This window comes from Chaetura pelagica, unplaced genomic scaffold (assembly GCF_000747805.2).
Source record: "Chaetura pelagica isolate M959 unplaced genomic scaffold, ChaPel_1.0 scaffold24, whole genome shotgun sequence".
In the NCBI taxonomy this organism is placed as follows: Eukaryota; Metazoa; Chordata; class Aves; order Apodiformes; family Apodidae; genus Chaetura; species Chaetura pelagica.
In genome coordinates, this window is record NW_009953077.1 from 606146 (window position 1) to 629301 (window position 23156).

Here is a 23156-nt window from a genome sequence, read left to right on the forward strand (position 1 = left end):
TATTTTTCCTACAATTGTATTCCTCAACATTGGAGCCAATGTCTCATGGAATATTTCCCATGCAGGATGCAGAGATGCTACTGTGGGCAGGGTTGGTGACATTAATGCTTTTTAGAATTTAACCTTCTAATCAAAACATGAAAAGAAAAGCATCAAGACAGATGAAGCATGCATCAAAGGAAAGAAATCAGTTGCAGCAAAAGGCCTTGTTACAGTGCAAGCCAAGGCCAAGTGATAACAAAACAAACAGCTGAGCAGCAGCATGAAGCTGGCCATTATAACAGCCTTTATAAAGTTTAATTTTAACATATTCTCACCAGATCTCCAGCTCTAGAGGGACAGAGGTGGGTTAGGCACTACTTCCTGTGAAACAGTGACATTTCAACACCTAACTTTTTCCTTTTGCCTGCTAAACCTTGAAAGATTTAGCATTTAATCAGTAGGCAACCAAACACAGATTGTTCTGCAGTTTGCAATTGATTAAATGCAAGTGCATGTGGAGATGATGAGATTTCCTTGTAGGAGCCATGAGATATTCATATATCATGTACATGTTCACAGCAATGTTTTGAGAATTATGAACTGACCATCTGTCATGCTGTAATGGGAATGCTCTGATTTCATAGCCTGTTACCTTCCAGTGCTGCTACGTGGACTTTATTTATTTAGTAATATTTCCCCCCAGCTGCACTCTGGTTGTATATACAAATCATAATATTAGAAAGGAAAGGTTGAACACATACCAGAACCTGAATCTGATGTTTTTACTGGCTCAGCTACGATTTCATAATCTGATTGGAAAGTGCAATATTTTTTTCTGACTTAAAAATTCCAGCTTTTCTCCTGAAACAAAGCCAGACATGACTCCAAATCAAAGCCATGTTTAGGTGTCTTTCTTTTTGTCATCAGAGGGGGAAAAAACACAACATCAAAAGGTAGTTTTCCACAAAAGATTCTCAGTCAGTGCTGAAGGAAAAATCCAGAGTGAGTATTGGCTAACTCAGAGCTCTGAATGTAGAACTTTTTACTTGGAAATTTGTCAGGTTTGGAGGTTTTATAAAACATAGACATTTAGGGTTTAGGGTTTTTTTATTTGTGTAAAGAAGGATTGAAGCTCATTAGTAAAAGACTTCATACAGTACCAAGAGACCAGCAAAAAGTTTTTATGGGCTTTGTATCACATTAAGGCCAGTGGAATAATTTCATCTGGCCTTATATGCAGGTCATGGTAAGTAAATAAGCATAAATATGTTCTAAGCCTTCCAATGTTTGCAGAGTGTGTTTGTTAAATGAAAATAACTGTGCAAAAATAACTTCAGCTTTCTTGGTGGTAAACGTGGCAGAAGGAAACTAATTTTTGAATGGGTAGATTTTCTGTCTTGGAAGCCCCTGTCACATGCCTGAGGCCTCCAACATGTCCTAGTTAGTGGGAATGCTGTGGGACCACCACCTGGTCTTCCAGATGGTTAGAAAAATAGAGGATGTAACAGTGTCTTACTGCTCTTTTTTGTTGGACAGATGATCTGTACAAAGAGTATGGCAAACCAGGCAGAGCCCAACATTTTGAACAGATTGGCTCTAAACTGTTGTGGGTATCACCTGCTTGCAATGGCTGAGATGGTTAGGGAGTGAGGAGAAGCAAAAGCCTTTTCAGCAGCTCTCCATGCTGCAGGGCCTGCTCTGGGTGTATAAAACAGAAGGTGACCTTGCCATCAGCTGGGCTGGTCCATGCTGACAGAGATTGCATCTGTGTGGGCAAGGATATGGGAGCTGGTGGTGGTCTGCAGAGCCATGGGAGGCAAGGGTGCCTTGTGCTTTGTGCTGCTGCAGGTTCCTGTGTTTTCCTCTTTGCTAAGATGTTTTAGTTTGTATACAGAGTGTGATTTGCTTGTGAGTGTGCACTGTTATTGTTGGTCATTCCCTGAATATCCACTCCCAGTCAAGCAGATGGATTTTGGATTCCCTTCACCTCTACTTCTGAGGTACTGCAGGCACTCAGGGCCGAGCTGTCCTGCACGTGCTCTCGTTGGTGCTGCCATGGAAGACCAGGCATTGTCTTTACACACACATGGAAGGGAATCAGGCAGAGTTGTTCTCAGCTTATGTTGAATAAATGAAATGCTGATATAATGGGTGAGAGCAGGAAACAAAAATAAGGATGTTGTTTGTTGTTGTTTTTCTAAGAATAAAATAAACTCCACAATTGTGCCTTCCCCTTTCTCCCAAACTCCCAAGCACTCAGGAATCAGTCATGGGGCCAGAGTAGCTGAAAGTACCCACAAAATAGGGTTCTGGCCATCGAGGAAACACTGCTGCTCCAGAAAAGGTAAACAAAAATACCCTAACTTAAGATAATACTTGCAATACTAACTGGGGATCCTGCAGGCTGCCTGCCAGTGCTGTTTGTGAGCAACAGTTTTGGTTGATTTCTTTCCCTTTTACAAATGCAACCTTAATATTACATTACAAGGTAGTACATGTGTGTTAACAAGAACTTTGTATTTCAACAGAGTGCATCAGGAGATTTAATGATTAGAAACATCCAGCTGAAACACAGTGGAAAATACGTTTGCATGGTGAAGACAGAAGTGGATAGTGTAGCATCTGCAGCAGAGCTTATCGTGCGGGGTACGTTTCAGCTTCACTCACCATGGATCATGTTTGTAACTTTTGTGTATCGTTCATTACAGAAACAATGATGCTGTAGATTACAAAAGCCAAGTCATCTGTCACTTGAATGATGTGATTCTGCCTTGCAGCTTGGGAGAATTTTAGCTGGTTTTGGATGAAGTTTAATTTTCCCCAGAGAAACTCAGAGCTGAAGGATACAATAAATCTTGACTTCATGGCTTTGCTCACTGACAGTCCTTCCTGTCACTGTCGAGAGGGTACAAGGGTCATTTCAACCCCCTTTGCTGGTGCAAATGACACCAAAAAATCAGCATTTTTGCCAGGTTGCCCAGAATGAGGATTTTCTAGAAGGCAGCAGGAAGCTTGCCTGAATTACTGCTCAGGGTGCTGAGCAGGTGGTGTCTTGAAAAATGACTAGTGTGAGGTACAGTAAAACAGCTGTAGTTCAGACTACTGAGAGGTGTTAGTAGATTAAAACAGGACATCAAGGAGTAAAGTGAAAGACTTTGGAAAGAGAGAAGGACCACAGTGTACAACGGCTCTTGGGAAAAAAAAAACAACACAACACACACAAGAAAACCTGTCAGCTCTGTGGCAGTTCAGAGTATTTCAGAATAGATTATCAGCTTTAACTTCAGTGAATGTAAAACAGTAATTACAAGTGTTCTTATTCCAAGCTGAATTGTTTTTCTCCTCCTGCAGCGCTGATAAAAGGGGAATCCATAGAGCTCCATTAGTGATTGCCAGGGTACTGGCCTGACAAACCATTTTGTATTTTTCAATCTGATTCCAGGCTCACCTGGGCCCCCTGAACATGTGAAAGTGGATGAAATAACCGACACCACGGCTCAGATCTCCTGGCAAGAGGGCACAGATAATCACAGCCCAGTAACCACCTACACCATACAAGCAAGGACACCCTTCTCAGTTGGCTGGCAGCGAGTCACAACAGGTACAACACAATTCATGTTACAGGCTCTGTTGAAATGTTTTTGACCAGAGACACCATGTTCTTAGTTGCCCTTTTTTGTTTCTTTTTGTTTTTTTTAATAGTTCCAGACGTGATTGATGGAAAAACATTCACAACCACAGTTGTGGATTTAAATCCTTGGGTGGAATACGAATTCCGTGTAGTTGCCAGTAACAAAATAGGAGGTGGAGAACCTAGTTTGCCCTCAGAAAAAGTAAGAACTGAAGAGGCAGGTTAGTGGGTTCTTCTACTTGTTTTTAATTCAAGAGTCTTGAATATTAACAAAAAAGGAGCATTCATACCCTTGGCTCTTTGCAAACAAGCTTGGAATTGCCATCAAATATAAAAGTCTGTAACTAGTTTGGTCATTATTTTTCCATTTAGCTTTGAGACAGTTTGTGTGTTGCATTACTGAACAGCACAGAAGCATAACATCTAAATACATTTAAGCTGTATTTAGTATGCCAAAGTCTGTCAGTTCAGGCAGTGCTGCAGAGTCTGAAGGTATTAATAGATGGAAAGAGGTTAATTTTAACAGGGTGTTTTCATTCCTAGTGTTTGATCAGTGTGCACCTTCCCCATGTAACAAGCATGTGGCTTAGAAGAATACAGCAATTAAAAGCCCAGGAGCTCACTTGGAATAAGGCCACTTCCCAATACATCTGCCTAAGCCAGACCTATTAAAAAAGTGATGTATGCCTCCAATTTTCAGAAGCTCATCAGCATTAGCATGGAGGGCTCACTCTGTGACCTAGCGAGGTTCTTCAATGCCCTTAGAAAAACATCTGCCTGCCCCTGAGATGGAAAACAGCAGGGTGGGTGCAGGAAGGGGCTGGGGCTTTCCAGGAGTGAACCTTTATTTGAAAAAGCAAGGTGAATGCAGCTGGGTTAGCTTCAGAGCATGAGGGTAACGTTCTGTGATGATGTCTGTTGTACCTGCACTGTGTAGACAGCTTTACCTTTCCTTTTCACAGTTCCTGAAATTCCTCCCTCTGAAGTCAGTGGGGGAGGAGGCAGCAGGTCTGAACTGGTCATAACATGGGATGTAAGTTTTCTGGCGAGCAATTTCCTTCAGAGAATGGTTGTTTTCATTGAAATTCTTGTTATAGAGATGCATGTCCCTGGCTGCAGCAGCTTCTCATCTAGGATGCAGCTGTGCTCAGTAACATTCTGTAATGTGAGCCATGCACGTTTGCTTCCCTCTCACTTCCATGTGTTACTGTGTGGGCAGTAAGCAGGGGAGAGTCAGTTTGTTTCTCTGAAATTGCTTCAGAGAAATAACAAATCTTAACTCTAGAAAGGGGCAGGAGGGCAGGGGAAAGAAGAAAGGATAATGCTTAAAGGTTGAGCCTTAAGAATTATGCTTTTCCCTGTAAATTTGCAGTACCTGCTTTCCTACCATTGACTCTGGATGCATGTGCTGGCCAGTGCAAACAATCAGGCTTTATATCGTTAACCCCTTTTTAATCAGTTTAAAAATGTTAATGACCCTTGACTACTTTGTGTGGTTGTCTAATTACCACATCAGAGGAAGGTATGAGCCACTGTACAAAAGTGTAGTATTGGATTCTCTAAAAGTTGAGTAATTATTAATTTTTTATGAACTATCAATTGTGTAATTTAACAAAAAATGTATTTACTGGAGTGTCTTAAACCAGTACACAAGGGGTATGCTTTGAAGTTGTTCTCTTCTTCAAGTGCAAACCTTAAAGATTGGTTCAATGGAACACATTTTGCTCTGCTGTAGCAGAGTTAACTTGCTGAGGGAACAATCCCAAAGTCAGTACCAGTACAGTCATGTCTGTTGGTACTTTCTTCCTGCAAAATGTGTCCAGTGCTGTACGTAGCAGCAGAGGCTTCTCTTGCTTTTCTCACAGCCCATCCCTGAAGAACTACAAAATGGAGAAGGATTTGGTTATGTGGTTGCTTTCCGCCCCTTTGGCACCACAACGTGGATACAGACTGTGGTCACCTCTCCTGACACTCCCAGATATGTCTTCAGGAATGAAAGCATCTTGCCCTTTTCACCGTATGAAGTCAAAGTTGGTGTCTATAACAATAAAGGAGAAGGGCCCTTTAGTTCAGTAACCACCGTTTTTTCAGCTGAAGAAGGTATGTGCTGGAGTTCTCTTCAGATTGATTGAGTTACCTCCAGATATTTAACATGAGATGTTTCATCAGAGAAGAGAGATTCCTTTGAATGTGGACATGGTTATGTCCACAGTCACCAAGCTGCTGATCATCTCTCCTTTATTCATGTCTGAACACAGAGCCCAGCATAGCACCCTCGGGGGTGTCTGCGACCAGTCTGTCCTCCTCCGTCATCGAGGTCTCCTGGATGCCCATTCCCTGGAAGATGAGCAGTGGAAGGTTACTGGGCTACGAGGTAAGCACGTTTAAAATACACTCCTATTTGTGAAGGACCATGAGCCAGAAGGGTCCTGCACAAATTTACAAAAGATGACCACCTATCTTGCTTGCTTGCTGCCCCACCTACACCAAAAAGAAGGATATTTTCTTAGTGTCTTTGAAAACAAAGAACAGAAGGAAACTGTTGTGCTTCCTGTGCTGACAGTCCTGTGTCTGTCTAACAGTATCTTCAAACTGACATGGCTTTTCAGAATTGTATTTCCTTCCAAAGAAACTACTTTGTAAGATACATTTTTCTGAGGTGTTTACTTTTAAGATGCAGTAATGGTTTTTCCTCTTGCCATTTTTAATTCAAGCAAGATCTAATATTTCAGCCTCCTTGTCCTCCAGTCATACTAAAAAGAGCATCAGGCATGAACAGCAGATGGAGAAGAATATTGGGGGTTTTTTACATAGTAAAGATATTTTTTAAACTTTAATGTATTTCCACCTTTTTCAGCTGAGGAAAAAAAAAAGCACTTAATGGAGTCAAAATGCAATGCTATGGGTGAAGGGTCCATTCCCTGGGAGATGTAAAATGGTTTTGTTCTATATCTACTAGGTTAGGTACTGGAATAATGGTGGAAAAGAAGAATCTTCAAACAGAGTGAAAGCTGCAGGGAATGAGACATCAATAAGAATAACAGGTTTGAAGAGCAACTTAGCATACTACACAGCTGTGCGTGCTTATAACAGTGCTGGAGCAGGTCCCTTCAGTGCCACAGTAAATGCTACCACCAAAAAGACACGTAAGTAACTTGAATTTCAAGTGGGGAGAGAAATAATGGTGTGTTAGTCCTTGCAGGGTAATGAAAACCAGGCACGTTACTGGGAATTGCAATAGACATATATGACCTACATTTTCATACTTAGAGGAGTAACACAATTAAACAGAACCACAGCTCTCCTGTTTCCTACCCTCTGCTGCTTCAGAGGGATGAGTAAGTAAAACTCAGCCATTCCAGTGGAGCTCAAGATACATAATTTCTCCATAGCAGCTTTAGTCTTCTGTTAATGACTGGAAAAAAAAAATTCAAAGAAAAATGTATTTTATTTGGAAGGGGAAAAAAAAGAAAAAAAGGCAACTTGTTGAAGTTTTCAGGGTTTTGTAGCATATTTATAAGTCCTCTAAGGCATGGCTTTTGAAATGCAATGATCCTCATACAGTTCATGCAAAGCAATCCTTCATGGCCACTGCTTCCCCTTGAACAAATTACACAAGAGGCCACTTCCTTAATAAAGGGAGAAATTAGGCTGGAGAACAGACTGTCAAAGGCTGCACTAATTTTTCTACCAATGGAAATATTTTCAGTGTGCTCTTGCATTTGTAACGCAACTCAGAATCAGGGTCATCAATCTTGAAGTATTTCTGAGAGACTCACAGGAATTCACAATTAAATCTGTCTGGAAGGTCAAATGCCCTGGAATAGTCATTAACATCCTTCTTCCAAAAGTAGTCTCATCAATAGTGTAAAATAAGCCAGTTTGTCAGAAATTACTGTATGCAGAAATTAGTGCTCTCTGTCACTGAGGACTAAACCAGATTAACATCTTTGCTAGAGTATAAATGCATTATATGCACAGTTACCACAAACTGACTGATGTAACTCACTGCCTGTAGCCTGAACCTGGCATGTGATGAAAAGGTCTCTCTAATTAATCATCTTGGTGGCTGCTGACTGCTCAGTAGAGCAGGTTGTGCCAGCCTGGGCAGCTCACTGATTTTTCAGTCCTTTTTTTAGTGAGCACCTGCCCTTGGGATGTGTGAAGTAGAACTGGACAAGCATCTGCTTCTGCTGGTTTGAACAGGATCTGGATCAGGCTCTTAGTCAAGATTACTTGAATATTGAAATAATTAAAACAAAAAATCAGTTACATTATGTCCATGCATCTGAACAAAGAGTAAACTCAGGGCAGTACAGGGTAATGTCAGGTTGACGGATTTGCTAACTTCTAATTGAATTAACAAAGCCAAATATTTCTCTGTAGTGCTGCAGCAGAAACTGACTTTTTTCAATCAAATGTATTAATTTTGATCAGTTCCAGCTTCTACCTTAACTTGGGAATATGTGTGATTGATGTTTCTCACTGTGAGGGATGTCCACACACAACTGCATGCACACTGACCCTACAGGCAGCTCCTTGCTAATTAGTAACCATAACAAGAAACACAAACACTTCACTGCAATTGGCAAATCAGTGTTTGTCTTTAACAATTAAAGTATCTTTGCTTTTATATTTGAAATATTTGTATTCTCTGCCCATAATAATAAGTGTAGCTTAGTTGTATAAAATATAGCAATACAAAATGGCAGTTAACTGGGAAAGACCTAAGTTTATAAGGCAAGATGTTACAGGTACTTTATATTTAGAAGGTCTTATTACTACAAAATATTCAGCCCATCATTTCTAATTCAGAGAAACACCAGTGTCTGTGACCAGCTCTAAGCATCTGAGGAGTCCCAGAGAAATCCATGCAGCTTATTGGCACATTTAGCCCTGGGCATGTACTTACCTGACGTGGTGGTTCAGGATCTGACCCATTATAAATTTCTGCAGTTCTAAACACTGAAGATTATTGGAGGCTTTGGTATCTGAAGTGAATTGGAGCCTGCTGAATCACTTCCATAAGCCAAGTGGTAGAGGCTTACAGATTTTTAACATATAATTAATCTTCATTTTTTTTCATATGTCATATTATTTCATTGTGGATTTTAAAGAATGACTCATTTCTTTTGAAATTCATCTCTAATATCTCAGTGTGAAAACTGTTCCTATATGATGTGATACTTCATTCTCAGGAGTGAAACAGTCTCCTCTTACATTTAAAAAAAGCAGCTATTAGTGCATCAGGTTAAATCATGAACAAGGCAGGCACTGCAAAGAAGTATCTATGAGTGGTTGTTAAACTTTAGAAAAATACTTGTAAGTCTCACTCTTAAATTTTTGTGTCTTCTCTGTGTTAAGAAGTATAATCAGGTGGGTTTTTATCTGACTACTCATGGAAATAAGGTAGGGAGTTACCTGTGTAAAAATAAGAGGGAGGAAAAGAAACAAAAAACTCATAAACACCTTCCTAGGAGTGTTTAAAACCACTGTCAGTGTTTCATACTGGAACTTTCAACATCAAAGTGTGGTGTGGTCCACCTAAGCAGCAGCTGCCTCCACTAGGTGACAGCAAAAGTAAATTGTTTTCCTTAACACATTTAGAAAAGATTTTAGTAGTTGATTGTGTCACTGCATGACCCACTTTCTGGGAAGCCAACTTGAGGCATCTTAAGAGGTTTGTACTTACCTTCGCCTTCCCTGAAAGTTTGGCAGTTTCAAGACATATGAAAGTCTACAGCCAAAAGCACAGTGTTCTTTTTTTGAAAATAACAGTCTCAGATGGTTAATGAACAGAAAAAACCCTCTAGATTTCCTTGGCCTAATCCCACTACTGTTCCAGCTGCACGTACAGAAAAGGTACAGACTGTGGTTCACAAATCATGCCTCAAGGTAAAAGAACTACAACAAAAAAATTCTCTCAAATGCTTTTACCTTACAAGCCCGTTAAAGTAAATCAGCACAGCATGTAGATTACAATGTTCATCAAGACTACATTTGTCTAACAAATAATCTGTTGTGAAGTATTTGCTTATTCTTGGCAATATACTAAAACTAGAAATTGTCTGTTACCATCATGGTTTCATTAGAGTTGGTTCTAATTGATCACCCATGTCCTGAGACATATGCTTTTGTTTGGCTGTATTTAATGAAGGACCATCAACAGATAATGCAACTTCAGAAATAACATTTCTGTGCCATTCTGTTTTTCCTTCCTTCTTGTTTTTCCAATTTAGTCTCTGAACCATTAAGTGCACAAATGACAAGGCTGCCTTGGAGTTCCTTTTGCATCTGACATGTAATGACAGTCAATTACCTGAACTATTATTTCCTATTGTAGAATAAATCACTCATGCCAATTAAATTAAAGTTATGTTTTTATTATATATTTGAAGCACCCAGTCAACCACCAGGAAATGTCATGTGGAATGTCTCTGACTCCAGAGTGATCCTCAGCTGGGAGGAAGTAAGAGCTATGGAGAATGAGTCCGAGGTGACAGGGTATAAGGTAAGTGAAAACAGACCAGAAACAGACCAGAAAAAACATCTGAAAGCAACCCACAGTTTGCTGCTTCTTGTCTATTTGCAAGGCAATGAACTCAGAGAATGCACAATACCTCATGTGAACCATTTCAGCAGTATCTCCTTTTTATACATTTATATAATATTTCAACAATGTCTCAGAAACCCTGGTCCTCATCCCATTAACAGCCCACTGAATACCTTCTGCTCCTCATGCAAACAAAGCCAGGAGCTGCAGACACTGCTGCCAGCTTTTGGGATCCCACTTATCCAAACATGGCTAAGTATAACACTCATCATATGTAAAACACTATAAATATGTAACACTTACCACGTGCATAAGACAGAATCCAAGATTCAGCTGATGGGTCAAGTTTCTGTTGCTGGGCAGGTGCATTTATTAGTGCCACACACATCAAACTGACAACCTTAAACCTTCTTCTTACCTCCTGCCAGACATGCTCACTGTCTTGATAGAAATTCCATTGCTACATCTGCTCTAAATCTGATCAGAGCACAAATGCACAGGTATTTACATCTGTCATATATCTCAAGGATGTTTAAGAGAGTAGCTGAGGATGCTGGTGATGAGCTGCTACACCTGGATCCCACACGATCTGTTAATGCATAAAAGATTTATGCTGAAGATCTGAGTATGTAATGTTGAGTTCTGTTGGCAACAAATACATGTTTACAGTTAGATAAGGCACCTGATTTTGTAAGACAGTATCTGACCTAAAAACATACCAGGAGAGTTTCACACTGCATACTCTGTCTCCCACAACAATTTCAGGTTCTCCTGTGGATAACACTGTGAAGTACACAAGGATAAGCTGAATCTTGATAATGCTGGTTAATTCTGCTGAAGGAAAGGCCTTCTTTGGGGGTTGTTTTTATCCCAGAAGGCAAACAACTGACATGGAAAAGAGCAGAGCAGCCATAGCTCAGTTCCTGTGGAAGGGAGCCACAGGCCTGGGTCCCTTCAGGAGTGTTTAACAGCCAGTCACAGTGTTAGGAATGTGGCTGCAGGGTGGCACCCTGTTTGTAATTCCAGTGACTTTGCATTTCCACCCCCCATTTCATCATTACTACCTTTGTTTTTGGGGAGTTGAGATCGATGGGTTTTGCACTCAAAAACTTCCAGGCTTACCTGCTTGTCAGATTTGTGGAACTCTGCCAGGAGGATGCACTGAATCCACGGAGATTTTTAACTCTGCCAGGACATACCCTCTCTGTGGCAAGTCTCAGCACTGGCCCTGGGGACCCTTTAGGCTCACTGGATCTTCAGGAGAGGCTCGTGTGGGTCTTAAATCCCCCCTCTTGCCTGATGCTGCAAGCAGTGGGCTGTGGTGGTCACCTGTAGCTCCCAGTCTTTACAACATAAGACACCAAATGCAATCAAGGTTCATGACAGAATAATCATATAGCACTTGCAGAACATCTCCCACGTAGTCTGCAATGTCAATTAGTTCTCCCCTTCCCAAACTACCTGTTGGCATAAGAAGCTGATCTAGATAATGGCACAATCCAAATGGTTGGGTAATTTATAGAACAAGACATTATTAAAGCACTCAACAGAATATATTCTTCATTTGTTATCATTACACATTGTGCCATTTTAGATTAAAGCTGGAATAGAAGAGCATGATGTTACCTTCTGTGTTTAAATGCAATTCTGCCCTGTAACATTCACCAAAAATCAGATCTTTGCTCTCATCCTGTCTTTTATAAGACTGAAACCTTGTCTCTATGAAACACAAATAATAATGACTGTGCAAGGTCCCTTTATGTAAGAAATGACACACTGTGGCTCTTTGCTTGTGTTGCAGGTTTTGTACAGGACCAGCAGCCAGCCCAGCATGAAGGTGCTGAACACAGACAAGCCAGCAGCTGAACTAGTGCTGCAGTCTAATGAAGATTACATTATAGAAGTAAAAGCAACAACTGAGGGAGGAGATGGCACCAGCAGTGATCAGATCCTGATTCCCAGACTAGCCAGTAGGTTGAGGCTGAATCACTATTTTTTTGTCATGTGTTATTACCTGAACGTCCTGTACAGCAGCCCCAGTGCACAGACAGGTCTCTGCCTTGCTGCACTGAATCATGACTGCATTTGCAGCTGGCACAGCCTGTCTTTATAGGAACAGAGTCCTTATGGATGGGGAGAAAAAAAGAATTAATGCTTGTATATTGTATGGTAATAAGGTAATATAAAGAAAAGCGATTAACAGTCTTCATGCCCTTATGCATGACAGACTTCCTTCTGTGGAACTGGCAAATTACCATGTAAATTGGTATTAAAAACATAAGAATGAAAAAAAAAGGAAAGTAAAAAAAAATCTTATCACTTTGAATGTATTTGTACAGTGCCAGCATTTTGCAGTAGATTTCTGTGCTTTAAAACTAGTTTATTTTTGTAAGTTTTAATTGCTGGTCAGAAATAAAAATAGACAAAAAATATTTGTTTAGTTTCTAGAAAGAGTGATAATTTGACAGAGTAGATATTCAAGCTTTCATTTAATCCTGACCTTTTCCATTTGCCACAGGTATGGATGCAAGAGGTTCTGGTCCATCAGTCTTGAATATCTTCAGTGTATCCAGCTTTTTACCAACAATATTTTCCTTGACTCTTAACTCAGTGTTGTGATTATACCTTCTCATTTCCTGGGAAACAAAATGAATTGGTTACTTCAGAAAAGTGCTTTTAAAAAAACCCACAAAAACACTGCAGTGTTTAATGCATGTTTTTCTTTTATCCTGATGTGTTTTTAAATTCTTTACATTTCACTGTAGGTTGAAGTAAAAGAAAAATACAATGTAAAATTTAGCAAATCCTTTAAAAAGGAGTCTAAAATGCCTTAATACTTGAACCAAAGGAGTTTACATATTACATACTTCAGATACAACGTGAGAGGGGGAGTGATGGCACTGTGATCAGAGCTGGGAGTGACACTGGGGTGGTTTGGGTATTTCCTGCATGTTCAGATCCTTCCACACATGAAGTTGAACTGGGAGACAGGGCAGCTCACATGTGGGACCAAGCAGCCGTTCTTAAGACAGTGTCATAATCCAGTTTTCTTACTGCCCTTTAGAGAAATTACTCTCAATCTAGGAAGAAATCAAAGTTGGAAGGTAAAGTCACAGTGGGCGTTAGTTGTGCCCAGTCAATGTTGGGATGTCCAAGAGGCAGGACCTTCCACTACTGCTCTTAAATGATGTCAGAGCTGTTTCAGAGAAAGCTCTCTGTTTTATCCCTTATCTTTTCAATCACCTGACCTTTCTCTCTATCAACAGACTATAAAGATAATCTCCTTATAACCCTACTTTGTATTTCTTAACCAGGTCCTTCATTCATATCCAAGTTTTCCCACTTTCTGCACTATTTTTGTTGTGCTTCTCTGAACTCCTGTCAGTGTTTCACTAACAAAAGTGCCCAGTTGAAATGCAGTTGCACCATGGCCTTATGAAAAGGGACCTCAGCCACCTCCCTACCTTGTGATATGGTGCTTTGAAATATGCAGCCCCAAATTAACTTGCTCTTTTGTCTACTGCTCTGCACTGTAAACTCACCCTTAATTCAGTGTTACATTCATAACTCTCCTTCCTGCTGCTCTTTAGCTAATTCAAAATTATCTCACCTGGTCTAGCTCTAATGCATCCCATCACTGTCATACGATTCTGGTAAGTTTATGACAATACTATAGGCTATAATAAATGACAAAAGACACTTCAGACTTGCTATTTTAGAGAAATCTCTTCTTTCTTTCATTGCAATATATTTGAGATACATTAAAACCTGGTACATTTGGCTTCTGCAGTTGTGAGTTTAGCCAAAACAGCCTGTCAGACACCTCTTAAGGAACTGCCCCCATATATGACAGAACAAGGGTTCAGGTGACACAAAACATATCCTTTTAAAGACATTGGTTTGCATTGTTAAAAATCTCACAGTATTACTACAACACACAGAAATATAAAGGGAGAGAACCAGGAATAATGAAATGATGGTAGCACTGTAGAAAAAAATACCTTGTTGTGCATTCAGATAGCAAATTACCTTATTAGTATCACATCCAGATGAAATATCTGCTGACTGTTGAAGTCAGCAAGATCTGTATATACTGTACATACCTAGGTATAAATGGCTAGTTGCTTTTCAATGTGGCTAACCAGTGATGTTTTCAGACACTTGCAAATGGGGAGGGGGTGGGAGATGGAAAACAGGTGTTACTAGTAATTATATAGTTATCTTTCATGCAACAAAGGGTGAATCTTTCTATTCTTGTTTCACAAAATTCTAGTCTATGTTCCTGTATTGCCATTTTCATGGAATTCAATTGTATCCTTTAATTTCTAGTTATATATCTCTGTGAGATATGTACCAAATACCTTGTTTCATATTGAAAAGTTTGAAATCTATCCTTAAACTTCCAGTTGTGTGTGTATCCTATGGTTATCTGTATGCATTTTTTTTCTATTACTCTAATAAAATATTTATTACATTGAGGGATCCTAGAATATTTCAGAGTGTTGCTTGTCTGCATTATATATTTGCTCACATGGGGATTTACTGCCTCTAAAAACCCTTCATAATATTTCTGCTAACTGGCACTTCTTGGCAGGAGAGGAGCAGTTTCCCTCACAGTAGATTTGCTGCCAAAAGACTAAAATCCCAACCCGTGTTCCCAGGCCTGTGCCTACAGCAAGCAGGGCAGGAGGGAGAAGAGGAATAAGGTTGTTAAAACATCCTGGTGTTGCCCCAGAGGAGCCAGACGTGTGTGGGGCAGGGACCCGAGGCTCAGCTTGAGCTGTTCAGCTTTACCTTTATCCACAGGTTTGCAGCACAATGGAAAAAAAGCCACTTTCCTTTCCCTGGCTTTGTCTCCCATCCACCCAATTAGGCTGTTTCGTCTCCTCTGGAAAAAAAAAAAAAAAAAAAAAAAAAAAAAAAAGAAGGAAAAAAAATAAAATTCTATTTAAGAAGAGTTAGTTCTTTATAGCAATTTATTCAGTGTATCACTCTGTAGCATTAAATTCCATGGCCTGTTCTCACCCTCAAATTACCTATTCCTTACATACTGCAGCTTCCCATAAAGCCAGAGACTTAATAGCACTAAAACCTTCCCATTGGGAGCACAGGCAAAAGAGAACTGTATATTTTAAGCTTTTAAAGCAAGGCTTCTTCCTACATCCTTGGGAGCTGAGCCAGCTGTTGCAATAAGGGTTAATAATAATCCCAGCACGTTTAGAAGTGTAAACACAAGAAGCAAGACTATCAGGATTCCCTTGCAGATGGTTGTAGATATAAACCTGCCCTGCTCTATGTTTCTCACAGTATTCAGTTAGTCTTTTAAACTGACTTGTTAGTTCCTCATCTCCTGTTAATTCAGCTAAAGTTTATTTGCATTAATAAAACTGACTTGATTTACAAGGGAGACTTGGAAAAACATGAGTGATTGGGAAAGTACAGGAGGAAAAGATGAAGAGCCAGTAAGAGAGAAGGTGAGAGGTCCCTGTGCCAGCCTACCTCTTGCAGGCTCTTCCAGAGCAGCTTCTGTGACTCATCAAATCCTGCAGCTCAGTCCTGGGGAGAGAAAAAAAGAAAGAAAGAAAAAAAATCAATGAAAAAATGCGACTAACATCACTGTGTGACTGGAACTTCAGGTGGTGGGGAGGGTATTTCTGCCCTTCCACTTGTACTTGCACCAAGAATAGCCAGCACTTTATCACTTCAACTGCTATTATTTGAAATCCAGGAAGAAAGGGAAGCAGGCTGAGTCAGTTTGTAGGAAAACACTATTGTAAAGTGTATTTTTGTTTTTAATACACTATCCCAAAATGTAACTGCTTTCCTCTGAGCCATTCAGTGATGCTGAGGGACAGCAAAGAGCAAAGCCAGAGGCTGGGTGAGGCAGAGGAGTAGCAGGGGGAGCCAGAGGTGAGGGAGGTGGGTGCTGCAGGTGGAATTCCATGGAGCTGCCAAGGTTAGTGCAACCCAAAACTGGGCAACTTGCTGGGGTGGTGCTGGGCAATAACTCAAACTGTCGTTGTGAAAAGAAGAAAGGACCCAAAGGTGCTGTCACCTGCTGGACACACACAGCAAAGAAAAGGGAATTTGATACAGGCTAAAAAAAAAATGTTGGCAACTGCATGGCATGGACCTGCCCTGGAAGCTGTGACAGAACAGGAGGTGATGGGAGTGCTGGGGTTTGGGATTTGGAGGTCGGGAGGACAAGGGTTGTTTGTGGGGTTATTTTAGGCATGGGTTTAGCATTTCTCTCCTTGCACCACTATTGCCCCCAGGAGTTGTTTTCTCAAGGGTTTTTTGTGCCACCAGAGTAATGTGGGCACCATTTGTAGGAGGGGACTTTGTGACTCCTGTGCTTCTAAAGTTTGAATTTCTCAGTGGGGGTGGTGCTGGGCAATAACTCAAACTGTCGTTGTGAAAAGAAGAAAGGACCCAAAGGTGCTGTCACCTGCTGGACACACACAGCAAAGAAAAGGGAATTTGATACAGGCTAAAAAAAAAATGTTGGCAACTGCATGGCATGGACCTGCCCTGGAAGCTGTGACAGAACAGGAGGTGATGGGAGTGCTGGGGTTTGGGATTTGGAGGTCGGGAGGACAAGGGTTGTTTGTGGGGTTATTTTAGGCGTGGGTTTAGCATTTCTCTCCTTGCACCACTATTGCCCCCAGGAGTTGTTTTCTCAAGGGTTTTTTGTGCCACCAGAGTAATGTGGGCACCATTTGTAGGAGGGGACTTTGTGACTCCTGTGCTTCTAAAGTTTGAATTTCTCAGTGGTAGCTGGTATAAGAATTTAAAACCCACTTTTTTCTTTGGACAGTTTCCTCTGTCGGGTATGTTTGGAACATGCAGGATCCTCTATGAATACAAAATGAGTTAAAAACAAGTATCACTTTAGCCCTAAGAAATATTGGAGATCTCCATTTTCTACTTAATTTGCCTCTCACTGGTGGAATGCAGACATGGGCAGTGCCTGTCGGGTTGCATACGTTATGTCTCAATAACAGGCAATAAAACGAGCTGTCCTGCATGAGGGAGTGTATTACTCTGGCAGCTTTCTGTCTGAAATAAATATCAATGGAAAATTGTGAAAATAAAATGACTTTGTAAACAGGCACTCGCTCTCTTAGGAAAAACAACCTCCTCAATTGTTTTATGCTAATGCTTTGGACTCCTGAAAAGCAATAAAAAAGGATATGTTTAGCAGAGGGATAACTGAATATATGTTATTGTTGTTCTATCAAGCCTGCTTGATAAAAAGAGGCACTGCTTTATATCTGCTGCATACACAGTGCAATCTGCACCACGATGGGGGAGGTGGGACACCACTTCCCTGGATCTCTAGTCATCAGTCTTACCCTCTTAGAAAGGAGCTTTTCAGTGAAGACTTTGCACAGTTCGCTGCTGCCTCCCTGCCATGAGTACAGCTTGGGTCTCGCCAGGAAGCAGGATGCACAGCCTAGGAAAAAGGAAAGACATTTGTCTTTTTCCAAGCTTAACACCTATTTCAGCAGCCTCAGCAACCTGAGGTTGCTTGCACCCAGTGCCCACGGGAGCTGTGTCTCAGAGGTGATATTAATGTCACTCCTTCAGCTTGCAGGTCTTTCCCAGGGTCAGCCAAAGGATGTGGACACGTCGTTTGCGTCCGCAGGACCGGTTGCTACTACTCCAGCAGAAAGGTGGCTGCAGGATGAGGAGATGCAGACAGACACTGCCTTGGCAGCCTTCCCAAAGCCTGGGGTGTCCCCACACTGCCCTTGGCAGAGGACATCCCTGCAGGACACACCTCAGCTCCTCTGGGAGCAGTGCAGCCGCCGTCCTGCCTCTCCACAGGGACTACTCGGCTCGCAGTGCCACCTGAGCAGCCAGCAGCTCATCTTTGCCAGTGGGACACTGCTATCCCGAGGAGGTACTCATGGAGCACACACATCTGTGCTTAGGTACCCTTTCCACAGACACAGGCAGCTGGCAGTCTGCAACAACCCCAGCCTGTCACCGATTCTGGGTCTATTTCCATGTTTCCCTCTTGCTGGCTGTACCTGAGCGTTGCCAGCCCTCTGACTCTGACCTGCCTCTTGTGAGGTGCATCAAAAATGTCCCCTACCCAACAGGCTGGTAGTTCAAGAGACAGACACTCACCTGGCCTTCCACAGCTCCTCTTCATCAGCTTTAACCACCATGTAGCAGCACCTGTGATGGTGTTTACTGCCATTCATACCATGCTCTTCATTTGCTTTGGGTTTGAACTCTCTGTTTTGAGACATCTCAGCTCATGCATCACAGTGTTTTAGTATTAGGATTTCACGAGATCTTCATGTGTATCTTTCCTCTGTTTTGTTTGTTGTGTTTTGTTGGGGTTTTTTTCTACCTCTAAGGGTCAAGAAAACTTGATAAACTCATTTGGTATTAAATTTCTTTTCTTGAGCTTCTTGTTGATCTTTTTGAGGTCAATAAATTATCTTTGAAAGTCTTTTGCTTTGTTTTAAATGGACAAATATAGGAGACAGGCCAGTAGCTCTATGGAGCATTACTAAGACACTTACTTTCTTCCCAGTGCACCCAAGATTATTTTCTTACCTTTTAAGAGCATAATTAGTCCTGTGAGGACTGGACCATGCCTGCTCTCTGTGCTGTGCTCTTCATTCCATCTCGACAATTAATTCCCTTTGGGTGGGCGAACATCAAGGCACTGGCAAATAGTGAAAAAAGGGAGAATCAAAAGCATTCCATTGGGAGCCAACAGAAAGGATTCAGCTTCAGCTCATGATAATTGAAATTCAAAACAACTCTTGGGACAGGGGGACATCCCACAGTTGTCTATCAGGAAAGAGCAACTTTAGAGAGAGCCCAGCTCCTTGCTGCCTCCTCCCCCAGCCTTGAGGGGCCTCTGTTCTCCCCACCCTGCTGCAGCTACAGCCCAACAAGACAGGCACTTCCACACATAGGGACTTATTTTCAGGCACTCTGAACTCAGTGCTCTGCAGCCTGCAATACAAGTGTACATTGATTTTTTTTTGTGACCTCCAGGGAAGGTGCTGCAAACGCTCCCTGAAGATCTGAGCACCTCCATGTGCTCCCCATGCCCAGGAATTTGGAATGAATATCAACAGGAAAGGTATTCATGGGAGTTACTCTCCCTGGTGAGCTCATTTTAGGGGATCTTTCCTTTTTTATGCTGGAACACAAGCAATGACCTGTTACATCAGCTACAGATGTAAAAAGAAACAGAGAAAGCCCTCCCTTTCACGACCTTTATGGTACAAGTAACGTATCATTTCCCCAGCTGAGGGCCTGTAAAGGAGTCTAGCCAAAAGGACATGTGTTTAACAAGAATTTATCTTATTAGCAATCCAAGGAGGGCCATGGTTAAAGCAGACAAATAATTTAAATTTTGTCACATTTCCTAACATTACCAGCAAACTGAGGCATTTAAAGTTGCACTTGTCACAACACTAATTACCTATTTTAACAGCAGAGCTCTCAGCTGATTGAATGAGTTGTTCTGCAGTGAGAACAGATCATTTCATCAGCTGCATCTGACTGTCATTACTTTTTGGATATAGGATGTAAATTGACTAGAACTACAGAAAATATGGCTTTGGTACCTTCACAGCAGCTTCATAAGAGACAGAGTGGAACTCTTCAGCAGCCAATAGCTTCTGCTCATGTACTGGAAAACAATGTCTTGGGGTTTTGTGTTGCCTGGGAAACATGAAAAATAAAGCATCATTAATTATCTATTTTCAGAAACCAGAGTATCCAGCCTGAGGGCCTGATCCAAGGCTAATGAAACCCTTACCCCAATTTCAGCAGAGTCTGACTGATCGATCAGCCCTTCTAAACAAGGCGAGGACCGAGGCAGAACAGAGCTCAGCAAAGCTTCACTTCTGACCACGTTTCCAGAGCAGTTACCAGAAGCCTTCAGCCAGACACCCAAAGTGCTTGTTCACAAGCAGTTCCTTCTTGCCTTCATACCCAGAACTTTGTTAATGTTGCCATCTGCTTGTTCTTTAGAACATGCCCTCTCTTTTTCAATAGGTGTTGGCAGCTGACCTGATAAACATCCATGCAACCACATATACAAGACCCACAGAAATCCCAAATACTTACACTCTCCAGATAAGAGACCATGCCAACAGTCCCAGTTGTTGGCAGAGAAGCTTGAGTTCAGCCAGACCTCCTGCTGTCATAATATTGCCAAATAACAAAGTCTCTATTATTATATCTTCAATAATTTTTAACTGTTAAATAAACATTTTTAAACATCTGACTTCTTGCTTCTTTTCCTCCCATTAGCAGTGGTGCTTTGGTCCTAATTATAAATCTCTATGAAATAGGTGAAGACTAGAATCAACTTCTTCTTGTGGGAGTTTGAAGTCCTAAAATTCTCCTTTGGAAAGACTGTTCACTCCCCCTGCCAGCACAGCCTAAAGCAATCAGCTAAAACTCCAGCCACAAAGGTACAGAAGGATAAAAGTAATTCCAGTAAAATCTTCTTAATTTTCTCCAGGAATCCTTCTCATTTATGCCAAGTGTCCCTTCTCTTTCACTTACAAGAAATATTAATCTTTGTCTGTCAACCCAAGCAAAATTTTTGAATATTTCCCACTCATTCATATTCACAAGGTTGACTATCATGGCTAAAGAACTTTGAATATCTGGCTTTGGCTTTGGGTTGGGTTTTAACACAGCAGTGCTTGACACCACTGAAAAAATAGGTGGTGGGAATGGGTGCAAGCCTGGGTGCCTCACAGCCTGCTCAGGGATGGGCACGTGCTGGTGAGACAGAGAGTCTGGGAGTCCAGCACATGCAGCTGGAGTGGTGACCCCATGGGGTGGGAAGAGAAGGAGCCCAGGCAAATAGAGCACACTGACCCCTTCTTGTCTCCAGGGGCACAACCAAGATCCAGCCTCACCTTCACAGCAGTTGGTACTAACCAAGGAGCAGTTCAGCCCCAAACCAAAGCCAACTTCACTCAACCCCAGGAGCCTGAGTCATCTAATTCCAACCATACCTACAGCTTTCCCATCACAGAAGATAGTTTGTCCCACAAGCACTGGCATTAGCATGTATGAAGTTCAACACCCACCTCAGCACTTGCAGGCCAAACACACCAGCAGCGTTTCAAGCTGCTTCCTCCACTGAGGAGGTTGACGAGCAAAACATGCTGGAGGCAGAGACTTCTGGGTTTCTACCCACCTCTCAGCATACTTCAGTGCAGTTAACACTTTAAGGACAGTAATCCACCAGGAACATCCGTTCAGTTGAGAAAATCACCTATAACCAGACTCAAGCTGTTCCTTTTCTCCACAGACAAGCGCAGGCCAGAGGGATCACACCAGTCTCTGGCAATGGTCCCCTGGGCTGTGCAGTGAGGGAAGCCCAGATCCTGTGGCTGTCCCACCTCTGCCACACACTGTCCCACCTCTGCCACACACTGTCCCACCTCTGCCACACACTGTCTCCCAGTGCAGCCCAGGGGATCAGGATCTCCTGCCCCGAGCACAGGGATGAGGGATGATGCCACCTCCCAGGCTACTGGAAGAGAAGCACCATGTCCATCTAGTAATGCTGCCAACACAGCAAATGCTATTTTTACATTGGTCCCAAGCTATTTTAAGCACAAATTTGCTAAAAAAATACACTGCAGGACAAGCTTTTCCTTTAGCTAGCAAACCATCTCTAAATGAGCTGTTTATGTGGATAATTTTAAGTTTTCTTTTCTCTCTCCAATTTTCCTCAGGGATGATGCCACTGGCAATGTCCATGAATCTCTTTTGGCTCTTTCTGAGGGTTAAACTACAAGAAAGATAGATTAAAGAGAAAGGAAAACTTCCTTCTACAAGCACAGAAATATTTACATAACATGAGATAAGCTGGAACTCCTCATTTCTACCATGCAGACATGCTTGTGAGAAGCAGATAAAAATAGGCCATTTTTAGTTCAACTGGGGAGGTATTTTATAGCTCGAGACAAGGCTGGGAAGCAGCACAGTTTGTAATGCATCTAGCTGAAAAGATCCAGAGTCTTCCGGGTTTCCTGCCTGCAGGAGAAAAATCTCTTGGAGCCTTTTTCATGCAGAAGAGGAAAAAGAGAATAAAGTATTTCACCACAGCCTGGCCTGATGCCTCCGCTGAGCAGCAAAGCAAGGACCGTGAGGAGCCCAGCTGAAGAAACCAAAGGTTCCAACGTCAAATGACAAAGCTGGGTATTGATTGGGAAATATCTGCCAGGAACAATCAGATTGATGCAGGCAGCCCTTGGAAGGCTAGACATGAGCTTGATTTCAGCCTCCTCTGCTGAGCTCCTCAGTTGTGACCACAGATTTTTGGCAGCAGCCCACTAACAGGACTGATGAGAAATAATACAAATTGTCCTAAGGTTGGTCTTTGCAGGGCAACAATAAAAGATGAGATGAGGAATTTTTTGACAACATATTTCTCCAGAATTGGCCTCCTTCTGGCCAGCTCTAGGAAATTCAGAGTAACGGGAAGTTCAATAGACTTACTGATATTTATTCTAACAAGTTCATCATCTCTCCTCACTGACGTGAGGAAAACCAAAACCCATAAGCATTTTGGTCTCAAACACCTACTTCTGCCTGCCCTCAGAGAGCAGAGCTCTCTGTCCTGTGGTTAATTAGCTGTCCTCTAGGAAGAAACAAGCAAGGATATGTTTTAAATTAGACCCATCTGATAAAGGCTTTCTTGAAAATATGAGACTTAAGGCATGTTTCAGAGCTATCAGAGACAGTCTTCCCAGCAGAGGACATCTGTCTTGGAGAACTGCTGCCAGTCCTCTAGATTATCAATTAGTCTGTAATGTGAAAAAGGTGACTGAAGGGTCAGGAGCAGATCCCTCACACTGGCTGACCTCTGGATACGATCATCATGGAAGGGGTCTAATAAAAGCCCAGGCACTGAGACAAGGAGCAGGACATCACCTCCCAGAACCTGCCTTTCCTTCAAGGAAAGAGCAGGACTCTTGCTCT

At 41.9% G+C, this 23156-nt stretch overlaps 1 protein-coding gene across 1 annotated transcript in view; it reads left to right on the top strand.

The window, feature by feature from the left end:
• The window catches only part of CNTN3 (contactin 3 (plasmacytoma associated)), a 34399-nt gene extending 21463 nt beyond the window's left edge, over window positions 1-12936 (top strand). Inside the window, exons 7-16 of the mRNA XM_009996934.1 lie at window positions 2511-2628; window positions 3425-3583; window positions 3685-3834; window positions 4576-4646; window positions 5479-5713; window positions 5872-5987; window positions 6573-6759; window positions 10012-10124; window positions 11968-12136; window positions 12932-12936. Coding sequence (XP_009995236.1) covers window positions 2511-2628; window positions 3425-3583; window positions 3685-3834; window positions 4576-4646; window positions 5479-5713; window positions 5872-5987; window positions 6573-6759; window positions 10012-10124; window positions 11968-12136; window positions 12932-12936 — 1323 coding nt within the window. The remainder of the gene's footprint in view (window positions 1-2510; window positions 2629-3424; window positions 3584-3684; window positions 3835-4575; window positions 4647-5478; window positions 5714-5871; window positions 5988-6572; window positions 6760-10011; window positions 10125-11967; window positions 12137-12931) is intronic.
• Window positions 12937-23156: the final 10220 nt, after the last annotated feature.